Below are 27,559 nucleotides of genomic sequence, written 5' to 3' on the forward strand. Positions count from 1 at the left end.
AAAAAAAAAACATGCATGATATATTGGACAATTTGTGGGGTTGGTTGTTGAGGTACAAACCGGTGAGGGTGTCCCCCGCCGACTGCCCGCAGACAGCTCGGACAGGCACCAGCAAGTCAGCAACCCGGCTATAGAAAAATGGATGAACGCTGCAATAACTCTTTATACACACCGGCCATAGTGCAACGCCAGTCCTGGAAATATCCCCAAGGACCCTTTTTACAGGTTTATTTTGCAGGTTCTCTGCATCCCTGCATTAACAATGACAGCAGGTGTCACCGGAGCCCCGCTTCCTGTTTGGCAGCATTATTTGACGTTTGAATGGCTCGACGAACATTAACAAAAAGATTTAATTACTGGGCAGGTGCAAAAGCATTGCACAAAAGGTTCAAGCTGTAAGATTTTTAATTAGATCCAGACGTCACTATGTACAATTAAAACAATAACTATTATCAGTCCGTACATCTTCACATTCAATTAAAAATGAACTTAGTTTTACAGACAGCGTACATATGTATTCATTCCCATTCTTGTAGCACTTAATTATAACCTAAGATTCTGTGCTTAAAAAATAGCAACCTATAATACTTTATTTAAAATTTCTTTTCAAATGAAAGGAAGACAAGATATACACAAGCATCAGTGAAACCTACAATCCACCTGTACACGGAATAGAGAACCCTGTAAGCTACTGGCCAGAAGATACTACAAAATAAAACAGTTGCGGTTAAGAAGTTCCAGCCAAAGATGATCCCCTGTTGACCGTTCATACATTTTCAAATGTTCATTTTGCTTATCCCCTGATCTATCACAGCAACAAGCATTGTACTTTTGGTCGACACCACCAGCATGACCTTATACAAAACAGCTACAGAAATTGCATGTGTGATTAAAGGGTAGTACAAAACTCATAGAAAAGTATAAATGAAAGATTTTCCAGATCCATTGACATAGGAATCCCTGTTGGCTCATGCAGTAGATTTCAGAGATAGTTGATATGAATACCAATATCCTATTTTTTTCTAGGCATTGGGTACATTGGCACAAAAATTCGCCTACAGCATCCTGACCTGCACCTTCTTTTCTATTTTATCTAGTTATGCTTAAATGGCCACCTCACAACACAACTTTAAATACAGGCAAGCCAAAAAAAAAAAAAAGTCCAAAACAAAATATTGTCACTACTCGTGATCAAAATTATGATACAAAATATCTTGTGCATTACACATTTTGTAATTAGATCTTTATGTGTTTCATTCTAAGATATAATAGCAATCTGTACAGTTAATATAAAAACACACAGTATCCCAGAGATGTCCAATCTGAAAACATAATATCCCAGTCTTCATCCTCCAGTGCACACAGCCTATAAGCATGTGTTGCCATTATTATTATTGTCTGGAGTACTCGAAATTACCATTTTTGTTAGCTATTATTACTTTTACGTTCTCACATTAACAAGATGAATGAGTTAGCGTTTTAATATACAGTAAAGAAAAAGGCAACACAGAATGAGGCCGCATTAAAGGTATTAACGAGATCCAGGTCCCTGAGGACACCACATTATAGTAGAGAGCCATTGAAGCCCTGCACCTTCGGTCCTTTGCAAATGTCTCCATTTGGTTGGCACGTGGTTCCCCCTGTTTTCTGGGATAAATACTGCAGCTTCTCCCACCACCCGTTCACTGAAAACAATTGGGCGATGGTGACGTAGGGGACGCGAGAAGCTTTCTTGTTTGTCAGTTCCAGCCTGTCCCTGATAAATTGTACAGTACATTCAGGAAATGAGAAAGGGACGATCCGTCTGCAGCTGCTTGCCACAAACACTCTTAAGTGCTTCTTTCACCAACTGAATAGGGGGGATGCTAAGGCCGGTGATACCTAAAAACAAACAGACATAGTCATGTCATTCAGTGCCATTGGCTGCTATAGAGGTCAAAGACGTTTTTAGTTTACCCACTTTTGCCCAACTTAAATAACTTTTTCCCCCTAACCAACAATCAATTGTTTTTCTGCAATGTCACGATTATAGCGAGTCAAATTTAGAAGACTTTTTAACTTATCAGCCACTCAAGAGTTAAAGTATACCTTGTGTAGATTCTGCTCTCTTCGTGAACCTCCATTTCAGTGCTTTTATAATCATTAAGCTCTTTCCGGATGGCTGCCTAAAGGAAATAGCATGGACGATACACACTTGGATCACAACCCGCAGTATTAAGAGACAAAAGACAGAAGAGATTCATGCATTCGGTGAATTTTCTTTGGTTGATAAACCGAGTGAATACCTTATCAGCAGGTGTCAGCTTGGTCCACGGCTTGTCAGCCCTGCGATCGTAGTCTTGTGCATCCGTGACTTCCACATACTCGTGGAATCGTAAAATTTTTCTGGCCTGAAGTTCTGCAACTGTGGGTCTTTGACTCAGCTATGAGAAGGATGATTTAGGACACGTCAAGTTCAATATACAGCAAATACAAAGTTGGACAGATGTCAGTATAATAAATCAGACGCTCACCTTTCTGGTCAGTCGTCGCTTGATCTCTCGAACCTCTGCTTGTCTGTCAGCTTGATTTTTGGCTGTACCGAGACAGGGAATAAAACGTCAAAAGGGCTTTATTCAAACACTGTCTTGAAGTCTGGATTGATGTACAGACAAAGGAGATGAAAAGCAGCACGCAAATTAGACTACATTCAGTTACAGAGAATTCAAAAGGCCTTTTCAATTACTAATACAGAACATAAAAACATGTGTTAAGTCATTGAGATGCAACGTTTAGGAGTATGCAAACATTTTAACAAATGTCAACTAAAACAATGACTGACATAGTTGTGATTGATTGCACAGAATTTCACTAAAACTCAATCATATCTGAGTTTTACCACGTACTTTCGAGTTGTAGAATGGTTAGCTTAAGTCACAGATACAAAAAGAAAATAGATGTTGACACTAACGTTGAAGGATGTTTCTTTGCTCGAGCTCTTCGGCAGTGGGTCTCTGGCTAAGACGTCTAATGGGAAGAAAAGCGGGGAGGTCTATTTTTAAACCATTTCACTGCTTCGTAATTCATGTCATAAATACAACAGAAGATTTTAGAACGCGTCCACACATTTGACAACAAACTTCAAACATGCTTGTCATTTCGAATGACACAAAAGCAGTGACGTGCTACATTGTTGCTTTTGACCTTGTAAGCGCAGTGCCGATCTGCGTGCGGATGGCTTCCCACTGCTCTCTGCTCTGCCAGGTGAGGCCGGCCTGTCCCGGCAGCTGATCATCTCGGGTGTTCCTCTCCGGAGCAAATCTGTCCCTGTCCGGTGCAGAGGGACGATTGCTCAGCTTCAGAGCCAAGGTGTCTTTCCTCTTCACTTTGCTGGCCAGGGCACCTGAAAAACAGGATCACATTAATGATTACAAGACATTAATGAATTCAAGACGGTTGACTGGTATGTAAATCAGTCGTATGTAAGTCAATCATCTGTTAGGCAAGGGGAAAAAATGCAGCCCATGTATACATTTTTTGGAGGTGCTCTGAGAGCAAGATAAATATATTTCGAGGTCTGCATGCGTATTTTCTCTGTGCAGTAAAAAAAATGAACTTGTAGGCTTGAACAATACATATCACATTTACTTTGAGTATCTGTATGAGGTGAAATGGAAAATCTCAACTTTTGTTCATGAAATGAGGATTTCTAAAAGCCGTCAGATATTTGTTGTCATGTTTTGTTAAATCCGCTAATTCGACTACCTCAATTTTTGGTCACAGAGGTAACAAACACAAAAACTTGTTTAGTCATGAAATAACAATGCTTACTCAGTGGCTCATCCTCCTCATCTGATTCTTCCTCTTTAAAAGGCACAGGACCATCTGAGTCACTATCTTCTCTGTGAATGTCATGCTCTTCATCCTCGTCGACATGCTCCTCCTCTTCCTCCTCCTCGCTGGTCTCTTCACCGGGAATGACACAAACTCCAGTATCAACAACCAATCCGCGGCGGCTCCGTGGCTCTAGCTTAGGCTGGGGTATCTCCCCGTCGTACTCCTCTTCTTCTTCGTCATCGTCCTCTTCTTCCTCCTCTTCGGAGTAATCATCTTCAGATCTAGCAGTAAAGAAAATACTTTAGAAGAAGAAGATTTTCCCCAAAACCACTAGGGCCGTATTATTTGAGAATATAACCTGTCACTACAGACAATCTACTGTATAGTGGGTTAGTTTTAGGTGTTAAAATTTAACGGTACGGAATGTGCCCAATCTGCTCGTCAAGAAGAACAACAGGAAGTTATAGACCTCATGAGAGCTACCAGGCAGCACCACTCAAGTTTACTTAAGGAATATTATTGAAGCATTGTCTATAAGTTACTATAAGAACACCAGTATTACATCTGTTATGAGTACATAACATGATGTATGTGAGAACTAAATGGTAGTGTTAGGAGACACCAAATGGTAATCATAAGTGCACTATTGCTAATCAGGTTGCTAGGCAGTTACCATTGGCAAATTTTGTGGGTGGCTAAAAATTCATATAGAATACGTATAGAAGATAATAATAATTGAGTACTAATATCAAATCAGTACTTATATCGCTTCCGTTCAACTTACAGTCAACCATAGTGATTTATTACCTTGTTCTATCCCAAAGACATATTTTTATGCATCTTTCCAGAGTCTAGACTTTCAATCCCAGGTACATTCTATTTGCTTGTTTGTATTTATTGGAGTGTTAGAGTAAAAGTGGGTCAGAAAATGGCTGACACTAAATGAGTTAAAGGGGGAAAAAAATAAATCAAGTCACATTCAAACTTAATATATTGTTAAAAAAAACAATTGGAGAGCACAGGGGCAAATAACTTGGTTATTCCATCAAATGGTTGGACAATTTCGCCCTTGGATAACAGATTTTAAAGAGATTCGATTGCGGCAGCCCTACTTTTGTTACGACCCAACAGAACTCACAGTTTTAGTGGCTGGATGCTGACAGGAAGGGGGCGCCCTCGATCCGCTTGATAGTCTGGAGGTGTGTCAAAGAGCAATGAGTGAGCACGTTGCGACCCATCTGGGTTGGGTTGGATAGGGCCAGGACTGGACAGAGCTCGCTGGATCATGATGTGCAGTGGGACAGGAGCCGGGCGCTGGGGTGACTCACTGACAGGACTCGGGGGATCAAACAAGATCGGTATAGGCTGGGGTAGTGGGTGCGGGTAAGAGTGCTGATGATGAAGGTGGTGGTGCATTTGCTGTCTGGGTGGAGAAGGGGGTATGTGCGACGGAAGTGGAGGGGACGGGGGAGGAGGAGGCAGCTGAAAGCTCACGGAGCTGTGGTCCTCAAGAGAAAGTGGCGAGGGCGTGAGGGGATGGCTTGAAGCGGCGGAGTCGTCCGTGTTGCGTTTGGTGACGGGGGTGGTTCTCTTTGGAGGCATTGGCGGGGAGGGCTTCGACGGGGCAAGACTGGGACCCCCAGCGGCTTGGGCGAGCTCTGCTGAAGACAGGAGCACAGTTAACCACATTGCATTATACAAGGAAATATAAAACATCTTCGGCCAGGAAGTTAGCGTCCCAGCCTTTGCTTTATGCTTCTGCTTATGTGGAATGAAAGCACATGTTCCTTCAGCATTGGTGACATCCAGTTTGACAGAATACAAATTAACAACTGGAATTACATGTCTGACTGAGCATGAATGCATATAGAGAATGACATCACATAACTGTGTCAACATGGATGCACACATTGGTCTAACACGCTAGTGTGCAACATGTGCCCCAGGTCAGAGACGGAGGAGACAAAAAACAGCCTGCATGCACAATTCAGCCAAACTCGAGTGTTTTGTAAGTGACAAAAATCTTGTGGAAAAGCAGCTCAGATGCACGCTTGAAGTGACATGCACAACTTCAGTAAATTATTTCTAAAAATATATATAAAGGCCTTAAAGTCATGTTTATGTAAGTCAGAGCTGTGGTGAGTGCTGACAGACCATAAGCATGCGAAAGCCAGTTAAGATCTTGAGTCAACCATGGTTCTACAGTACAGTCTTTATTGTTCATTCATTCATTCATCTCCATCCCGTTCGAGCAGCAGAGTTGAGCGGATTACGTCCTTGAAATTCTGTTGATGCATTGTAGGCAGGCCGCAGAGTCGCTAAAGGCTCTCTCTCTCTCATTCGCATGTCAAAAGAGTACAAAACTGAATACGCTCAACTATTACAGCATTTGCCTCCACGTGAAGCAAACAGCACACAGATTGTCTGCTCATAATGTGCATGCAAATTGCGTTTATCACATTGAAAGTGACGCAAACAAGGTCCATTAGGGCAAAAACGACATTAGGAAGAAAATACGCGGACAGCTAGAAAAGAGGCCATACGATGAAGAATGCAGACTCTGAAGGGGAGGCGAAGTGGTTGGGGGTGGGGTGGGGGGCAGACACGGGCACCCTGCTTACAGATACCAACTCGCATCCTTTTACCTGAGCGCAGGCCTCCAGCCCGCCGGCACAAGTAGACGGGCAGGGACAGATAGACATCATACTCGCACTCTCGCTTCCAGCAGGACCAGTAGAGCGGAAGCTGTGCATGCTCTCCACCCTGTAGGGCGGAGACTAACAAGGAGGAGATGGGGGGCCTTCAGCTCGAGTGGTTTGACTCATTCATTTTGATTGATAGCTGCATAAGTAATGAATTATTTGTGACTGGGTTGACAGTGAATGAGTTAACTTACTCACCGCCTGCCCTGTCACTATGGATCTTTTGACGTTTATAGCCGTGAATAGTAGTGAATGAGTTAATGACTGCGAGTGCATGGCTGCGGGGTTTATGTACCGACACTGACAGCAAACACTGACACTGTCAGCAAAATGTAAAATGGCAGGAAAAATCTCAGTGATACTGTCGGCACTTGAAATACATCTTCTAAACATTTGTCTTATTGTTAATGGTCTCTCAACATGGTTAGAACGTCAGACAGCTTGTTTTCTATGTCCAAATCACCAAATGAATACTGTTCTGAAAAACCTCTCATGGCACCTCATGCCAGAGAAGTTGCCCACGCACACAAAGTGCCAAAACTCATCATCAAAAGTTACAACAATGAATCAAAGTGGACAGCCTCTTTTCGGTGGCAATCAGGGAGCAATGCCATAAGAAACAAACTTACAGAAAAACAGCAACCACTGAAAGGCAGCCTTGTAAGCTGAAGCTCACAGTCAAAAGTGTTTTGTTCAGTGTAAAATGCTGAGAAACCGTTGCGGCAACAACAGCCCTGGTGCAGTAAGTCAAAAACAAGTTTTCCCTAAATTTCACCCAAAAAGTTCAAATATTTTATTTGACAAGTCCAACTTAAGAAGAAAAAAATAAGAATACCTGCAAAATGAAAAGGTAAAAATTACAACCGGTAATGCAAAGCGTTATGCAATAACTGAACCACAAAGACGCAAGGGACCACTGTGCATGTGTGTGTGTGTGTGTGTGTGTCCTGTACGGCTATACTTGTTAGAACCATTTTGAGTTTTCTAACAACAAGTTGAGGACATTTTGGAGAAGTGAGGACATTTAGGCCGGTCCTCACTTATTCAGACCTCTTTCTGAAGGTCAAGACTTGCTGTAAGAGTATAGTTTGAATTGCATTAGGGTTGAGATTAAGGTAAGGACTAGGGTTGGGAAATCATTTCTGATGGTTAAGGTTAGAAGCTAGGGAATGCATTACATCAATGAATGAAATTCATATATAATAAGAAATTAAATCACCAATGTGTCAAATGTAATTTATATATATTTAACTGTGGAGAGTGGAAAAAATACCATGATCTAGGTCAGGGGTGTCAAACTCATTTTTATCATGGGCCACATTGTAGTTATAGTTTCTCTCAGAGGGCCGGTATGTGAAATCAGAGGCAAGAACTGTTGAAAAGAGAGATTGCAAATGGATTTTATTTTCTTTTAAGTTGAAGACAACTTGTAAATTTGGGATTTTAACCAGAAGCCTGAAGTCAAATCCGCATTTCACGAGCCTTGAGTTTGACACCTGTGATCTATGTAGGTCCTTTACTAAATAAATAAACCCCTATTTTTAAGCAAATATATATTTAAGCAATAACCACTGGCTTATTAGTATAATAAACGCCAAATGGTTAAAAAACAAAAGTTTTTTCACACTTTAGCACCTTTTTGCATTATGGGAATATAGGCTATGTTTTGAGCATTTCGCCGCCAAGTTCGTTTCCAAGTACCTAATGCATTATCTATGTTTGAATATATTTGCAAGTACATTCAAATGCAATTACAAGTACTTGCAAACGCCAGTCAAAAGTTTTAACTCCACAATGGCAGCTCCACACTTGTGTATATATGTAAATTTCGAATCAAACCCTAATCGTCAGGAATTTAGTGAAAGCACAACCTAGCGTTGCTTACCCAGCATGCCGGGGTTGCCCCTGTTGACCGGCTTGGGCGGAGGCAGAGGTGGCTGCTTGGTGCCCTGAGTGGAGGACGATGAGGCTGTAGATGAAGACGGCTGTGTGGTTGCACCTGTAGAGGAACTGCTCCTTGCGGGCTTCGGCGCACTACTCGAGGAGGCAGAGTGGGAAGGGTACTGGGCCGAGGTGTGATTCGACGGGATGCGAGGTGGCCCCTCGCTGCCCGGTTCAGGCGTAGAGCTTATCAACCATTTTGGAGGCATGACAGACTGTTTAGGCGGCAGAGGTTCGCGAAGGGTGTCCTTCAGTGCTTCAGGGTCAGGGACGAAATGGCTGTCTGATTCTATAAAAACAAGACATCATCTTAGATGGATCAATATTACCCTCCAAATTCTAATGCACAGCACTTTACCACATTTACTAGATGCAGTCTGCCACTTGCATTAATGTATTTATAAAAACAAATATTGTGTAATCTATATTTTCATGCCAAATGAAACAAAAACAATCAGTCCATTCTTACATCTCATTTTGAAGTCGTTTTAAAAGCTTAACATGAACATAAATGTTGAATGACTGCAGTGAGCCCTTTACTGCTGTTTGACCACTTCACGCATGCACTGTGAGACACGTGATTTAGAATGGCGATTTATCTTGGGATCAGCAGCAAGGATGAACAGCATAGGTGGGTGCAATTACCATGCAGCTCTCAGCCAACTCTGGAAGCATCAAAGTCATCCTACATTCTTTTGCAACTCCTCCGTCATACTGTATTTATTTACGTACAGTATTTATTTATAGACTAGCCTCTGCTGTTGTTTTTAAACATCTTTAAGTGAAGATTAGTTCGAGTCAGCGTTAACTGGCGCGTTAACAGCGTTAATCTAATAGTGATTTGTATCAGCCTTGAGGAAAAAAAAAAACATCTATCGGTCTATCTCTAATAATAATTGAATTTCACACGTGGATCTTCTTGAATGTAACTCAGGCATCCAAACAGCATGACAGAATAAAAAGTGGCCACCTTCTCTTAAAGAACACTCAACATAATTGTTTCAAAATGTGTAATGTTACTTAAAAATCAATCAACGGAGTGCCTTCACCACTTATTAGTGTTAAACGTCTTTACGGCGTTAGCATTAAAGGGCAACGAAGAGTATAGCGATTGTGCCACATTAATTAGGAGAGGAGATGAGAGAAGCAGCTATTCCCCAAAGTTCCTGAATAAGAAGATGGAGCAGGACTCCTGGGAGTCGGTGGGAACCTATCTATGTCTGAGAGGACAGCACCAGCAAAGCATGCTACGAACGTTTAAAATATACGCATGATGTCGAGGGTCAAACCTCTACATTCCTTTCCAGGAACAATGACATAATCGGGGGTGTAAGGAGGTAGTGACTCACCTCTACGGGCCCTTCCCTCTTCAGCCGACGCATGTCGGGGGAGTGTAGGCTTCCAGTCGATATCAGCCGGTCGACTCCTCCTGCCATCCTCAGAAGGGGCTTTCTGCAGCCCAGGCCTTCTCTGTCCATCTTCTGGGTGAAACTGACCTCCACTTCTGCCCTCATCCATCTGATTGTGAATCTGTCCATGCCATGTTGTATTAGGCTTCCACTCTGTCTCCCCATGTCCACGGGGGCCTACCACCCCGCTTCCTCTCTGCCCTTCATCCGGGGGTCCGGAACCCCTGGAGCTGGAGACTCTTCGGCGTTCTCCATCTGGGGGAGATCGGCCCCTGTGGTCTTCTGAATGGGCTAGCCAAGTAGGGTTTATCCTAAAGTCTGAATCGGAGGACAATCGGCCTTGGTTGCTCCTCCCAGCTCCTCCACTCACAGGCAGTGTGTGGCCATTTTTCACAAAGGACTGCTTCAGGCTTTGTGCCGCTCCATCTGCATCTAGACAAGGACAAAATGTCAATGTTTGCTTCATTTGATTGTCAGAAAAAATATAACACGCATAGGCATAGCAACTGAATAATTTGTCACTCATAAGGTTAATAGTGTCAAATTGATTGGCTGAAGTCTTTAAAAACGTGTTGAACACCACAAAATTAACAAATGAAACTAAGGGATCAAGTAAATTTAGTCAAAAACCCACTCATAGCCTACATTAGTGGTCCTCAAACATTTTTCATTTTTCATATATTTTGAGCCAAATGAGTACTCCTTACTAGCGCAAAGCATTTTTGGATGAGAAAAAAAAGACTTAGCATGCTGTGCCAGCCATGTCTGATTTAACAGATTTTGAAACTAAGCTTGTAAAAGTATCTATGGGCAGATGTAAATCACCAACTCCAGAAGATAGATCAAGTAACTATTTCTGGCTCACCAGAAAATTGTGTTACTAATGACCATGCTCATCTGTGTAAAGCTGAACAAAATAAAGATATACAACATTTCTAATGTTCTAATTAATTCACTCTTAATTTGAGAAGAAAAACATACTGCAACATTAAAGGGACAGTTTGAAAATTTAGTGTTCAGTGATAACAGCAGAAACCTTGTTAAAATCCCACGTACCTGTACCACTTGACGTGTTTTCACGTAGCACTAGCAGGGACCCACATTGGTGAACCTCTGGCCCAAATGCTCTATGTAATTTAGATTATTAGACGCTTCATTGTATATATTACTGGTAGCTATGGAAAGTGGTGAGAAGATCTGAAAAGTTTCAAGGTACTGGGGAATACCAGATACAAAATAATCAACGGTTCCAATTCTTTCACCCAGTCTTAAAAGCCTAGTCATGTAGACATAAGGGTCTGTGAGTGTGTGTCAGTGTGATGAAGGAGCAGCTGTAGTTTAATAAATGGGCTTCTGCAGAACAGCGGGGCCTTGCATTATGATTGCACATGCCCCTTTTAAAGCCACTTTGCTGCAGGGCACCATTTGTTCCGCTTTCTCAGCTCTCGAGAGCCACATTACAACAGTTATGACACTTCTTTTAAAAACAAGGCAGCGAGCAAGGTGAAAGGACATTTAACATTTTCTAAATATGTCTCAGACACCTGCTGGATGGGAGTACAGTGTTCCTGCCATTATGTACTCATGACTTCACTTTGCCGAGTGCGTGGGCGTGACAGCCTCGACAGAGCTGCACTAGATAGTCGATAGTCACTGTTGTACAAAGAACAGATGAATCAGAGAACTTGTACCGTTGTCTGGAACTTCTTTCAGCACTCCCTGATCTATAAGCTCTTGCCGGGTACGCCTTGTCGACATCCTTCTCTCCAGTTCTGCCATATCCACAAAGAGATATGGTGGTGCATTACACACATTGTGATAGTGCTCATTTATCATTTGTATGATCAATAATGCCAATTTTTCAAAACAGTATCACACTCGCAACTATTGCTATTTAAAATGGACTGCAATCACAGTTAAGTAGAATCATTAAACTCAGGAGAAGGAAAGTTGGAGAAGAGAAGGTCTCTCCAAACACAATTAAAACCACAGACCTTCTGACGCTTCCTTGAATTTCTCGCTGCTTTTCTTCTTACGCCACTTCCACGGCTTGAAGATCTTGCCAAGACTAGAGAACTTGCCCTTGCGCTTTGGGGGAGGGGTGCCATCTCCCGTGCTGCCCGCCTCTCCCACCATCGTGCTGTGGTGCTGATCACTTTCATCATCTGAAATAAAAGCAATAATGTGATACAAATTAGAAGTCATAGGGCACAACTCAACAATTGGGCACCAAATTTTGCCTTGCTGAAAAAGGGAGGTTGAAAATAGGATGTGTGTAATTTGGCAATTAAAAATCCAACATGATGATGTTTAAAAAAAAAAAAAAAAGGTAAAACTTAAATTAAACCTCTGAGGTCGAAGTTTCCTAGTTGAACAATGTGCCACTTTCTATTTTAGAAAGGTTAACTTCTTTGTACGCTTGTTTTTAATGTATGTCTATTACTATTAATAGATTGTTTACATATGAGTAGCTAAGCATGTTTTTTTTTCTCAAATGTGCAGTTATCAAAGGTTTTTGGAGGGGAACTGGTTATAGTTCTTATTTCCATTATATTTCTTATTATTCTTTTGGGGAAATACTTTTTAAAAGATTAACAAATTTCATCAAAGGTCGATTTGTGCACTATCTTAGAGGTCGCGCCATATTCTCTCGCAACACAGACTCCAGGCAAAAATTATGTTTTTGAAATCCACAAATTTGACCATCCGCAGAAATTATTTTTCATTACATTTTGCAAAATCAAAGCTCCTGTTACTGAAGTAAAAATGCTAAATAATTGAAACTTAAAAAGAAAAGATTTCCATCCAGATTCTTGATGGTTTAAGTGAACAAGAAATAGGAATCAGAATTGCAAGGGGAACTGAACCTACTGAACTAAAATATAGAAAGAAAATAAAAAAACAGTTAAATTGCCAGTGCTGTTCATTAACCTATAATTGGTGTTTGATTGAGACTTGCCACAAGTTGACGGCTATCAGACTGGCGTAATAAACATTCACAAGGCTTGAACACACAAAATATGCAACTGGAGGACAATAGAGGTCATCTGGTGCCTCTACAAAGAGTACAAACAGTAAAAAGACAGTTATTATCTTGAGCTCAGTGGTCTTGTGGACTGAGTGTGCTTTGGCAGGGTGATGCTGAGAGCTCAGTAACACACCACATATCCACAGTTAACAAGAGAGGCCTGACTCTGACGTTCAGCGAGAGTTCACAAACATTCCTTGGCGTGGCGGAGACTAGCACCTTATCAGCGTTTCAGCCCTCGCTGCCCCAATCGAGAAATAAAGCACACATGGATTGTATCATGGCAAATGTCATGTTGCACACGGCAACATTTAGGAAGAAGCACTTGAAATTAACAATCATGATTATTCATTTTGAATAGATGAGTGACAGGTATACTGAAAGCAGATAAAACGACAGGATGCTGTGAGAGGTTAAATGTTGGCGGTCTCAATAAAGCAAGCAGCTGCTGAATTAAGCAGGCAGTGTGTAGCTCCACTGTGTGTTCCAAAACTTCCAGTTCCACTTACACATACGGGACATCTGGGCAGCACTAATGCCATACAGTCTTATTTGAACAATGTAAATCTTGAAATGCTGACATGGATTATAGCACTCAGTACCCAAACGACCAATTTCCACAGCAGGCTAGAGGCTCAGTTCCACCTTTCTCCATTTCAAAATAGTTTCACTGGATAGTATGAAAAACACACTGCCATGAAGGTATGAGTTGGTATGACACAAGCTACGAAACAATGACTACGGAGTAGAATGAGAGTTTCCTGTTTTTAATTCTCGGCATATAATGGCCACAGTCAGTTGCAGATAAATGAAGACAATACAATAATATTGCAGGATTCAGAGCAAAAGCAAAGTAAGATGCCACACAAATGACAGATTTTCTTTCTTGCTTTGAACTCATTCGGTGTCAGCTATTTTCAGACCCTTCTTCATCCTATTGTTTGAAAATCAATAAACAAATACAGCGATTGAATACTTGGGATTGAAAGTCTGGACTATATAAAGACGTAAAGATATGCCTCTGGGATTGAGTCTTTGGGATTTGAGATTCAGGGCCAGTCGCCAGCTATTTTGAGACCCTTCTTTACCCAGATATTTGAAAAAGAAAAAAAAAATCAATCATTAAATACTGTAACTAAGTACATGGGCTGGAGTATGTAAAGATGGACTGTATAAATAAATCTTTGGGATTGAATGAGATAATAATCACTGGTGGAATAATCATCTCTAAAATCATCAGTTTTTAGGAGACCCAAAAAAGATAGGGTGTTGAAGCATTAAAAAACGCGTGCGAACTAACCAAAGCTATGTATTTCAGAAGAAAAATATGAAATTCATTAAGCTGTGACTTCTGAGGTTTGTGCCTGATAACAGGAATATAACTGTTGTCACACGATACAATGTAGCAGTCATGATGATGCTCTTGAGGAATGAATGACCAGCAGAAATGTATTCAAGTCATTTCGGCATCACACATTTCAGAACGCTCGGAACACTAGGCTGCTGTTTGACAAACTTTTTTCAGTAACCCCCTTTTTGATTTTTTGTTCCCAACCAAATATCCCAGCCATGTCTGAAGTTTGTAGTGGTATGTACAGGTGTAGGTTATTCAGCATCTTCAGAAGATAGATGATTTAACATCTATTTCAGTCTAGCTTATCTGCAAGAAATTGTCACTAATGAGAATGTGCATGTTCAACAAACAAAATAAAACACAAAGTTTTGAAAGGAGTTACTATAACAGTTGAACAATAATTTGCCTCATGTCCAGTTAATTTGCTCTTAATTTGAAAAGAAGAACTATAACGTTGCTATCACAACATTAAAAGCAATTAATTAGATTAGAAAATACCTGCAGAAACCCTGTTGAAATCTGGCAAAGTGCCTTCACAAATCCTCAACGTACTCAAATTCCCATTTAACAATTGCCAGCCTTGGTGAACAGGTATTAGATAGTACCATGGCAAGGTTAGTATTTGACTTAAAGTGAATAGAGCCAACGGAAAGTAGAGCAGTGACTTACAGGCGCCATACAGTAAAAATTAGGCAAAAGAGAACAAGTACAAGGACACATAAAATACAAATAAGATTCAACAACTGTTTACAGATCCCAAAAGAGTGCACTGAAATGGTAAGAGAGGTCTACCTGGAAAGTGGCGGTTAAGTGTCCAGCTTCCGTGGTGGCAGGTTTTAAAACAGCATGCCATGGGAAAGAAGAGATCCTAAAGTCAAATGAACTGATACAGGTATATCCCAACAGTTGAGCCACGCAAGAAGAAACAGCCAGAGGGTCTTGACGAAAAAAATAATTGAAAAGGAGATGGTCTAAGTTCAAGCGATGTAGCGACAGAGGAACGCCAGGTTAGATTTGCAGCGAACAGCGGAGAGGATTCCGACCAGTTGCGATAATACACCGACCAAAAAAAAAAAAAAAAATCGCTGCAGTCGTCCTGCGGTCCAAACGTTTGTGACACGGCCGACTGCAGTCACAGTGGCTCAGCTGAAGCCAGTCAAGCAGGATAAAAGCAGACTCTGCAGGCCAACACACAACACGTCACTGCAGAGGTGACGATTGCTCAGCCCATGTAGTAGGCATCCATTAGAGAAAGATGACTAAATCCTTTGAAGACAAGCACTTTAGCCTGATTGTTGTTGATTAAATTATCCCACTAAAACACAAAAAAGGAAATAGAAAGCATCTAACTTTGATCTTCTACTCAAAAGTGTGGCAAAATAGCTCAATTATTCCTCACAGATCAAACAGGGCTATCTTGAGCGAGTGAGGGAGTGGAAGTGGGCGTAAAGGGGGAAAAAGGCACAAAAAGTAGAATAGTGAAGGGGGCAGCCGGGAAACACAGGGAGGAAACAGCACTCCACCCTGATTCTGTGACAGAACAAAGACAACCTCTTCCCCTCGAAAGCCACAACACGGGCCATTTTACAGCTCAGTCATACCACTCTGCAAGGTCCACAGTGACAGTCAAGCTCATTACTACTGCCTGTTAACACATTAACAACGTCCTGCCCGTGTATAACATGTCTGTGCAAAACTAGACAGGAGTTCTGGCTGTGGTGCTGTGTAATCAGAAGCTGCCAAGATAAGGTGCAGGAGTCAGGAAACATGGGGGCGTGAGACCAAAGAAAGCCACACCTACTGAACTCATAAACATGCGCAGGGGAGCTTCCATTTCCCTCTGACCTCATGGTTCCATGAGTCATGATCGCCTTGGTCAGGTGAACATGTGATTACATTAGACTGTAGCTTGAGGGGAAAAAAAAAAAAGCCCTCAGGTTTTCGCCATTCTGCTCTCCAATCCTTCCGGATTTCTTACATAACAACCAAACCTTTGGCAAAGATTACTATGAAACTTTACTTAATTATCTTGACAGCCTAAAGCTTAAAGGGACTATGATCCCAAAGTGGACAAATACTGTAAGAGTAGGTTATGAAAATGAAATGATTCAAGTCATCAAAAAATTAATTATTAAACCAATCATACCACGGGTACGGAGTGCTTTCAATTAGGTATGGACGAGTACTGATACCATGTTTAGTTATCAGGGGGTACCTGGCCTTATTCAACGGCAGTGGTACTGATGATGGCAGCCAATACTAGTTAATATTGTCTGCTCTCTTGGAGTGTTATTACAATCAGAACAACTAATTACAATAACAACAAATTTCATTTCATGAAATGTAAAGGAAAATGGTATATTTTGGGTATCAAAAGTAGTAGTGGTATAGATGACTATTCAAGTGAAGTATTCATTCTGGTGTCAGTGGTGGTGGGGGGGAGTAGTGGTATTGGACGTTTCTACTTTCGATAGTTTGAAAACTGCAATGTAGCGTTTGAATTAGCGGTGCAACGATTAATCAAAAACTAATAGATGATTACATTGGGGCGGCTCAGTGGGATTCGGTGAGCACATTCGCCCCACAGCTCAGGGACCAGAGTTCAAATACACCTTTCTCCGGCCTACCTGTGTGGAGTTTGCATATTCTCCCAGCATGTTCACATTCATTACAGATGTATTTGACATACTAAATTGTCCTTTGGTGTGATTCGGTGGGTGAATGTTTGTTGGTCTTTGTGTGCAGTGCAATTGCCTGGCAACCAGTTCAGGGTGTCCCCTGCCTACTGCCCGAAGTCAGCTGGGCTAGGGACCAGCGAGCCCATGACCCTTGTGAGGATAAGAGTCTCTAGAAAATGGATGGAAATATTAAATTGATAATTTTGGATAAGTGACTAATTGTTTAAATACCTTTTTTAAATGATAAATGGTCTTTCACATATATAAGGTTTTAAACCTTGGTGCTTCAGGTACTGACGACCTATTTGTCACTGATGACACACCACCAACAGCATCTGGAGGTTCAGTGACTTGCACAAGGGCACTTCGACGAGGTCACGATAGTCAAGGACGAAATCCACAGCCTCTCCGTTGAGAGGCAACCACACTACCACAGAGCCATGCAGCCGCAATGCAAAATTGTAATATAAAATTGTCCAAATTCTCAAACATTCGGGTTGCCAACAAGCTACATTCCAATCTGTTATTTTCCATGAAAGTAGACAATTTCTCAATGTCTTGAATCAGATAACACTTACTTCTATTTTGAAAAAGAATGATCAAGATTTTGTAGATTTTCCGACTAACATTAACGTAATCATAATTTCTTTTCTGCTCTATCAATTTGAAACAGTCCCAATATTTTAATAGTTTTGGAAACTAAAATTGATTTTTAATGACTTCATTGCACTCAATAAATGTCACAATTAACCTTTTTCACAGACAAAAATAAGTGTGCAGTACACCACACAACTACAAGAAAACACAGCTGACATTCCTCCACGTGATCCCAGTGATTTAACATTCCTTGTGGTGCTAACATGAAGGGGAAACCGAGAATGACAGTGAGCGGGCGAACGAGTGAGTGAGTGAGTGAGTGAGTGAGTGAGTGAGTGAGTGAGTGAGTGAGTGAGTGAGTGAGTGAGCGAGCGAGTGGGCGAGCGAGAAAGAGAGACACTGTGCAGTACTTATTGAAAAACTAATAGCTAACCTTGAGTTCTCTATATACAGCAAAAATGCTTTTAAGGTAAGTCATGTATTTGTGTCCTGAAATGAAGAACAGACACTAAGAGTTCAGAAATAAGTGCAGAAACTCACCGCCATTGTTATGTCGTAGTGGTTGCTGAGCTGGGGTCTCCACACTGAGACTTTGTCCCATGATGGGAGCCCCCTGCGGGGCCTCTATCCGTCCTGAGCTCAAAAGTGTGCAACCTGGACAAAATGTAAGGCTGTGCCTTCTTTCCTGGCCCTTTAAGAAATGTCCTCAAGTCTCTGCAAGCTCAAGTTCTTTCTTCTTCTCACTGTTCCTGTTGTCTACCCTTCCTCAATTCCTTTCCCTCACCCCCTCCCTCTTTCAATCTCCTTAAGTCCTCCCCTCCCTGCAGGCGCTGGACTCCCTCTCCAAGAGTGACCCTCCCTCATTGGCTCATAGCGCAGGTCAGTATTCAGTGAAAGATGCCAACCATTCCTGGGAAAGCGGAGTTATGTTTTAAAATGGGAGTGCATGTGACAATATGTGAATATATGCAACAGACAACAAAGCACAACAGATTAATCCTCCAATAAAAGACAATTCAGTCAATGCTTTTTGCAGTCGGGCTAAATTGGTAAGGACAACCAAGCAAAACAAAATAAGACAAGATGCTGTTGTTGAAATAAAGGACCTTCTCATTTACTTGCCAGTGAATTTGTAATTTAATTAGGGGTGAAAGGAGTTCTGGAGTACTTAAAGCACCTTGGTTCAAAATAATCTTCTTTGTCAATTTCCACATCAGAAAAAAAAATGTCACGCCAATTACAGCAACAATTGTTGGTGTTCTGCATGACAACAAAAATGCCAGAAATGTGCTAAGAAGGCCAACGTCAAAATAGACCTTACTTGATCAAGTAATATATGGATACACATGCATTGGCATGACTTGTCTTTCCACTGCTACTCCTAGTCGCAACTCCCAATTTGAACAAACTATCTTGTTCTGAAATCACGTTAAATTGAAGGACAATTTCAAGGTGCTAAAAAAAAGACGACGTAGTTACGCTGACATTGACAACGACTTATGCCACCTGTTACCAGTGTTTACCGGTGGCTCGGACTCCAGTATGGCTGCATCTAGCATAAATTAGCCACTAACTAGCAACGCTCGAGTGCTCCATTAAGACTGCACACTTTGATGCTCACAGCCTGACACAGTTGCTGTTCCTGCTTCAAATTCCTTCAAATTTTAATAAACCATATTACAGATATGTGATTTTTCAGGTGTTTTTGCTACATTTGTTTTGTAGACCAAAATTTATGGGGAGGGATTTAGAAGAAAAGCAGCTGTAGTTTAAATACATGCTTAAGAAAAACAATGATCAAAAATGTATAAAATCTGGTAATTAATAATTAAGGTCAAACCTTGTGTGCTTGTATTTTCCACGAAGCAAATACCAAAATGACTCAATAGGTGCAACCCTACTGCTAATTTGCATTCAAAAGATAGTGTAATGGAGCACTATCATGTTTACTTTGAATGTATCCAGTATTTTTTTAATTTTGAAACCGCAGAGTGTCTTTACCGCGCTGCTCAGCCCTCTAATTAGGACCAGTTTATCACTCATCTTCAACTGTCTCATGACTATTCCGAAAATTAGCTTAACTTACTTGAAATGTTTACCAAAGGAGCTGCTTAAAGACAAGGCAGCAGTAGACCCCAAAGATGTGGTTTGATTCCCTCTTAGGTTTGAGTGTCTTCTGAAAACCTTGTCCAAGTTTGCCTCACAGGATTCCTAAGCACTGAGCTGTGTCATTATGCCTGGATGGAGTTTTCTTCTTAGTGTTTGGCTGCATCTCAGCTGTTTCTAAAAGATGGTGAGATAGTGTGTGTGTTCAACACTGTTCCTTTTCTCTCTCTGTGCCCCACATACAGCCTCCATGCCGGGCCCGCTTCCAAAACGAGCTGAGCCAATCCGCATGAGCCCAGAACCTGTTGGCCTGACCTGGATAACAGACTGGGCCAGACTTCAGCAAACAAGCATACTGAATGAAGAGGGTTTATGTAGTAAAGTACATAGGGCATACATAAACACAGTCAGGTTTATGTTGTAAAGCATGTTGAGCTTACACAGTCATTGGCATGCATTTATTTGTTTCAAATGTATTTGCACATGAAGGATTGAAAAGATTTTACTTTGAAGTGGTAGCCGGAAGTTGCTTATCATTGTCACTGGGGAAGGCTTGAACGAAACTAGCTAAAGTTTAAGGCAATTATTACTTGGAAACAAGCATCTCAATTGAAGAGAGTGAACTTATAAAATAAATTGCTGTGCCGAAACTACTTTTACAGGTGTCAATAATGTTTTAACAGTTTGTATTCACAGATTTGTCTAGTGCCCTATGAAAGCAGACTGATTATCTTGGTGTTGAGTCAAAATAAGATATTTGCAAACATTGCCATTGAGTACCCATGCATGCTGCTTTCTATTGTTCAGCTAAAAATCAAGGCAAGCTCTGTGCCAGGCTAGTTAAGACAAGAGTAGCCCAAACATTTTGCAGTTACTCATGAGTCAGTAAGCACTATGCTGGTGAATAAGCAACACTTCTTAGAAATATCGTTTTCATGAACAAATGACGGAGTAATTTAACACAACACGGATAAACCACGCTAATCACAAAGATAGTAGGACACGTATTGTAACTGTGAAGCACCAGAATTAAGTGCGTCTGTCAAGAAAAAAAGAAATGAAAATTAAGTCTATTTGTGTCATGACATTATCCGAACATTACGGTTTTAAACGAGGAAACAAAATTAACAAAACACCTTACCGCCATATCAGGTAAACAGAGAGATTCTGAATGTTTCAAGAGCCCAAATTTTGCAATTAACCCAACCTTAACCTAATTACAACTGCATGTTATTGTAGTCAATTACATTATTTGTTTTCGCAATAGAATCCTAACTGAACACTGAGGTTAATTTGCAAGAATAAATTGCACCTCAAAATGAAAAGTTGCCCTATAAAATGAATTGATTAGAAAAAAACTCTCCTAATAAGTTATTTTGAGCCAAGAACCGTATTGCACCTTTGAGCCCAGTTGCTGGTCTACCTACTATGCCATGTTTTCACTAATTTAAGGAGTTAAAAAAAAATCAGTTGAAGACCACTCTTTTGTCCAGCTATGTGAGTTTCTATCCAAAGACAACAAACTAACATACTACTGAACTTCAAACACCACAGGCCTCCAGCTATGCAGCCCACATCCTTGACACTAGACTAATGTAGAGCAAGAGAACAAATGGACCCACAGACCAAGGCCCCGAAGATGTGTGGCTGTGTCCCTGAGTGCCTCATAAAGTGTCCACAAGCTAGACAGACCTCATAAACACTGTGGATATACAGTTCTACAGCTTTTTTTTCTGGAGCATTAACACTGCACTTAACCAAAACCGCAATGTCCATCTCGGTACTCACCGCGATTTTCCATCACAGATTTTGAGGCGCACCCATCAAATATTCCTGAGGAGAAAAAAAAGAACAAAACTAAAACACCTTCAGTTAAAGTCAAGCTTGATGCAGGAATTTTGTTGCTCTATAACAAATAATGAAGGTTTGATTGTAAGCACGTCAAAAAAATGTAAACATTCACAGAATTACTGTTGATCTATAGCAAATATTGAAAGATTGATTGACTGTGAAAACATGTACAAAAAAATGTAAACATACACAGCAGAAAGTCATGAGTGGTAGTGGCAGATTTCCTCAGCAGCAATGTTGATTCCCCCCTCTCAGCTTGCCAGCATAGAGACAATTGCAGCTCCGCCCATTTCATCCCCCTTGAAAGAGAAGCAGAAGACATTAAAAACATGCCAAAATAATGGGAGATCTTCACCAGAAAGAATCAACATAATAAAAAGAATGCGATCTGTATGTTAATGTCCCAAACTGAATAAAGGTAGAAAAGGAAGCAGGGTCGTCACAGTTACTGACATTTACTGTCTGTGAGGTAAAGGGCAATGTTAATTGTCAGGAAATGGAAATATGTATTATTAAATGATTCATTTATTTACAAAACAAGCTGGAAATTGCATAAGACCTAGGCAAAACATCGGTGTGATACATTTTTCTTTAATGCACAAATAAAAGCAATAAATTAAAAATAGAAATAAACTTGTCAAACAAAGAGACCGGACAAATTACATTTGGATTAGTCGCCGATGTTTGGATGACATGGTGATCTGCTTCAAGATAAGGAAACACATGTGAATAAGTTAATGTAAATGTTTCGTACAGTATGTTATACGTACAGCCGTGTTGATACTTTTGCAACTTTTATTCTTTGCTTTGTCCACCATTATAACTCACTGGTGAAATGACATTCGAGATGAGCGCATTATCTACTAAACTCTTTTTATAATACACTTCATTTACAGTTTGAACTTTTTTGGCTCTGAGAAATTAAAGTCGAGACCCTAAGGAGGTTGTTTGTGTATAAATAAAAAAAAATGGGCATGTCCACAGAATATATGTATTTTTTTTTCCAATAATTTAAAACTAATACTCCCTGACACCTGCCTGGCATTTAAAAAAAAAAAAAAGCTCTGAAAAAAAAAAAAAAAACGATAGCGATTTATTGATCACTTTCTAATACTATTCACACCACCTGTAAACACAAGCATTGCATTACTATATAAAGTGAGAAAATGTGTATGAGCAAATACCATCTTAAAAAGAGAACACACTGTTAGTTGGTCTCTCAATCTCTATGCATCAGGAATACATCTGTCAATGGCTCAACTCTCAAACGCATCAAGCTGCAGTACTTTGGTTTATTTTTAAATTCATCAAAGGATAGAGTCATCAAAGGACTCTACGCAATCCAAATTCTCTCTTTTGGTTTACTTGTAGTCTGTCAATGCCCTCTTTGTCAGTTCTCGTTATGGAAAACACCTGACTGGCAAGATAAAATTTGAACTTTCCCTGAGCATTAATTTAATCGTGCTGTTTAAAAGAGCAAATCTGAAAAGATTGTGTTCATATTCATAACCGTTGTCCGCCACTTTGGATGCATATGCTATGATTGCATGAGATGCCAACGCCAGTGTAGTTTGTGTAAATGTTACATGTGCAATCACAACACTGCCTCACTATGCTGTTTCTGTCGCACGCACAACCAGCTTCAAACCACGTCCATGAAAATAGGATGTTGGTGGCCTACTTCCCTTGTTCAAGTTTGTAATATGATCCTATGAAAACGCTTCTCTATCAAACTCACACATTAGCATAGAAGTATGTGAGTTTGCAGATTTTCCCAGTACATCCACCGGCTTCCTCTCACATTCAAAAATCACAAGTAAATGGTCAATAAGTGAGAATGAGAGTGTGAATAGTTGTACATGTGACTGGCTGGGATCAGGGTCAGGATGTCGAACGCCTTACACCCGGTCAGCTGGGATAGGCTCCGGCTTGTTGGTACCGTGAAAAGAATACGCAATATTAAAATCGATGGATATTCTTGTATTAAAGCACTTGAGCACTTTCCAGAACAATAATTATTGTCACTAGGTTATGTGTGTCCAGTTTTAGTTAACTTACTTAGCCTAACTCCCTCTGGGAGGGTTGACAGAATATGGATCTACACACGAACCAGACAATGGGCCGTCGTGGACCCCTACAGCATCGGCCTATTACTTAGGCAGATTGAACGCAGAAAAATCACTATGAACACACTGCAGCGACAGCAACTACTTTGTACCTTCTGCGAATGCTTCGTGCTATTGGTAGTGAACACTGATTGTCACTGTTCCTATTGTGTGGTGTACATTTCATGCAATGCATTGTGGAAGGCCTGCCATAGCTTTATTTATACGTTAATAAACAGACTGCTTTCATTTTCACATTCCCTTTCGTTTGGATCTCCTCATGCTCTTCTGTCCAGGTAGCCATTATGTTGAAATGAACTCATTCACTACCACTGATGAATAGATGTCAACAATCCATTTTTACTGGAATGGAAGAGAATAACTTAAGTATTCTACTTGTTATAATACATCTGAAGCACATAGTGAAGCACAAAATGGGAATCATTTGCAGCCATGACTTCATCTGTCATTTCACACAAGAACATTTAACTCACTCACTGCCATTTACGGCTGTATGTCAAAGATCTGTTTTTACTGGGCTGACGGTGAATGAGTTAATTACCTCTGTTTGTACCAGCCATTTTTAGACCTTCCTTTAACAAATCACTTAAAAAAAAGAAAAATACGTAAAAGACCAACTGGGATTAAATGTTTAGATTATTAACACTTTAAAATGTCTTTGAGTTAAAAAACATCTTTTGATCACCACTACTCTGGGGTGTCATCAGGAATTTTCTCTTGTTCGGCTCCTGATCCACAAACACAGTCATCGAGCAGATAAAACCTGATCAGCGTGCAAAAGCATACATGACAAACCAATCCCTGAAGCAGTGGCAGTATAACCAGCCATCTGTGGAAGTGCACACACACCCTCACCACTACGCTTTACTTGCGTTAATTCAATTACGACGAGAGAGGAAATGGCAGCAGCTGGGTAGGCTATGCCATCCTAAAATAGCAGTTTGCTTCACACTCCCAGGATCAGGATTTGGGCACAATGGCCACCAAACTGAGTGAAGAAAAAATCATTACATTCACTCAGAGAGCTCTACCAAATGCCCTTTAGCCTCTGAACAAATACAAATACAGAAGAGGTAAACAGCTGATTTTGGTCCTGAGAAAGTCCAACAGTCTCAAGTCAACTGCCCTGATAGAAAAGAATGTATGAGGATGTTGTTTGTATCAGGGTCAGGTGAGCGTCATCGCCCAGTCCGTCCCAGAAAAGAAATGTGCGCAGGGACCTGTGGCCCACTTTCACCAGGAGTCCAAAAAAACACTTCTCTGTGCTTTGTTCAACTTTTCTTCATTAGTGTTTCTCTACCTGCAATAAGCTCCAGCCCATCATCACGCACCATAGCACTGTATACTCACAATCTAGTACCATTGTTCCATGACTTGAACAGTTGATATTTTGTCAGTATTTCTAGATTACTACAATGTCATTTTTAGATGACAGCAAGTATCAAAATGGTCGCCTCAAAGATGCATAAAAATTGGTGGATATTGCTGCTTGATTCAAATTCCACAAACACAGTAGTAATCATTATACCATGGGTGAACTCCGTAGAACATATGATTTTAAAGACCATGTTTGACTTGCCTACACTTAAAGTATGTTTATACTATTCTAGTTCAAATTCGGGGTAATTCGGGGGGAAAAAAAATGTTTGTTTTCATGCATTTTGGTCTGAATTTTTTGAACAAACTAATCACAATTTTTGAAGATCAACTGAAGCTTACATAAGCTATCGCCAGCTATGTTCGACCAGCTCCCTGGAGCCGAGAGGAGGGATTGAAAAGAGTCCTATTCCTTTTTTAATTAGAGACCTCGGTTAAATCTTATCTGTGCGAATCAATCAATCAAGCTCGGTTGACAGCTCACCCCATCATAGCTGCCTTTTAATGGCCCATTACTGAGGAACGTCCAATTGGAAGTGGATGAGAAAAGATTCAGTTCCAACAGGCATTTGCTCTGAAGGGCAAATTGACTTCAAGGAGCTGTTAGACCAGAGAAGCAGTAAACCAGAACTGCTTTCACAGCGGGTGATGCACGGGTTCAAAAACATGCGTAACTTACGACACATACACTATTAACTGATAACGTCTAGCACGTTAATTCTAATTTGAACCAAATGACTACTTATGGTATTCTATATAGAGCCGTGACCTTAAAATACAACACTGGAATCGATCAATACCCTTACATATAAACAATAGGACAGCGTGGACATTTTTGAAAGACGGGTCCTAACACCTGATTAGCTATTAATGACGTGCTACTTTACAAACATGAGGAAACGGCTCATTGTGTAACAGTTAAGCGCTTTATTTCTGCTACAAAGTATACAATTACCTGGTTTGATGACGGGATTTCAAGTGATCTGATACTGAAAAACCCTTTAAAAGCGAAGGTGTGCCGAGGTGAAAAGCTTCCGGTATCGAACTGCACCTCTCAGCCGGAGTAGTACGCGCGCCAAGTCGACTCGGGGATACGGTTTGTGTGAAAGGCAATGACAGTAAAGTCTGCGGAAGTGTAAAAAATCAACATCCGGTTTTTACTTTCAGAGTAAAACGCAAAGCTGCTAATTATTCAAAGAACGCGCTTGGAACGGCCATGACTTGACCCAACATGTCTGTTTTAAGACCCGTGGATGTAATTCAATAGAATTTTTTTTAACAGGAATGCCTTAAGGCACTTACACATATTGGGATTATGTACACAGTACACAGACTACCGCAGGAATTTAAGACAGTTATTATTTGAAAAAACTGCAATTTGACGCCCAACTCCTGCAAAATGCAGTTAGGTCGGTGCTGTCTAAATAAATAAACGAACACGTCTGACGTTGAAGCAAGTGTGCGGCAAGAAAACAGGTAGCAGTGATCCGAGGCCTTGCCGCGAGAACCATGTCTTCAATATGCATTTCGATCATTCGAATAAGCCTCTACATTCAAACGAATCTCGTCGTAACTATTATTTGGACAAATGAAGCACCCTATGTCATCTACATACCCAGATAACCGTGTACCCTTTGTTGTGTGTGGACGCCCTGTGCAGGCAATAGGTGCGAAATGCATCCTATTTAAAGGCGAGTAGCAACAATCAACCCATAAAAACAAGAACTGCGTTCGTTTTACAACGGTTCCTAAAAGAAAAAAAGCATAAGTAAACACACACAGGCAACGTCGCCCTGTGAATGTTTAATCATGACACGGGGTTGTTTCGTAAACGATCGGCCAACTTAGGTTATTGCCTCCAAAACCACCGTGTACACAAAGCACTTGCATTCCTCGCTGGTGACTCACCTTCTTTCTCCGCCTCCTGTTCTTTCCCCCCAAATTTCCAGCCAAAGTTAAAATATCAAGCGGAGTATTTCACCAGCCGACACTTTCACCCACTTCAAATTCTCCTAAACCCCAAAGTCCAAACACTTTGCACTTACCGGAAGCCATCCCGAGCTGGGCATTTTGGTACCGGTAGTCCTCGAAGGAGGCTGCAGTTCAACGGGTGCTGTGAAATGCTTGCGCTCGATGGCGTAATCACTACATTTCCCACAGTGCGTTGCGGGATGCCAGCGATCCAAGCTGGGAAGAGGGTGGAGGTTGTTAGCCAACTTCCTAGCTTGGGTATTCACCCGACTGTCGAGATCTTTTCTTCGACTGCACCTTTCTCAATTGAAGGAATGCTGTAGCGCCAATGTCATCCAACATATGTTAACTTGATTTAAGTCTATTTGGAAATCTTTCAGGCCTACAAACAGCAGCTAAGACATTGTGTTATCGTGAGGACATTAATTACCTTTTTTTTTTTAAATATATATGTATATATTTAAACGCATGGCGAAGATCGGTTAAATCTACATTTATGTATATTGGCACGCCAATGTTTTTCAATGGATAATTTGCCAAGTGTAGTAAAATTACAGTTATTTAATCGAGGTTAAAGCGCCTATGTAAATGTCAAAGCTCTTT

At 40.8% G+C, this 27,559-nt stretch overlaps 1 protein-coding gene across 10 annotated transcripts; it reads right to left on the bottom strand.

Annotated features, from left to right (window-relative positions):
* Positions 1–387: 387 nt before the first annotated feature.
* LOC148425477 (phosphatase and actin regulator 4B-like) lies at positions 388–27,036 on the bottom strand. Of its 10 annotated transcripts, none has more exons than XM_088411346.1 (16): positions 26,894–27,036; positions 21,672–21,781; positions 21,420–21,464; positions 11,863–12,033; positions 11,560–11,640; positions 9,809–10,300; positions 8,404–8,748; positions 6,462–6,593; positions 4,955–5,477; positions 3,811–4,097; positions 3,184–3,382; positions 2,951–3,006; positions 2,514–2,575; positions 2,286–2,423; positions 2,089–2,165; positions 388–1,881 (listed from the first exon to the last, which is right to left on the bottom strand). In XM_088411346.1, the coding sequence occupies exons 3-16, from the start codon at positions 21,430–21,432 to the stop codon at positions 1,866–1,868; spliced, it is 2,592 nt and encodes an 863-aa protein (XP_088267472.1). In that variant the 5' UTR covers positions 21,433–21,464; positions 21,672–21,781; positions 26,894–27,036; the 3' UTR covers positions 388–1,865. The 10 variants fall into 10 exon arrangements, with proteins under 10 accessions (XP_088267472.1, XP_088267473.1, XP_088267476.1 ...); XM_088411347.1 differs by lacking the exon at positions 26,894–27,036 and adding an exon at positions 25,941–26,081; XM_088411350.1 differs by lacking the exon at positions 6,462–6,593.
* Between the last annotated feature and the right edge of the window lie 523 nt (positions 27,037–27,559).

The sequence above is a fragment of the Hippichthys cyanospilos genome, chromosome 3 (genome assembly GCF_059441005.1).
Source record: "Hippichthys cyanospilos isolate Australia breed blue-spotted pipefish chromosome 3, RoL_Hcya_1.0, whole genome shotgun sequence".
Lineage (NCBI taxonomy): Eukaryota > Metazoa > Chordata > Actinopteri > Syngnathiformes > Syngnathidae > Hippichthys > Hippichthys cyanospilos.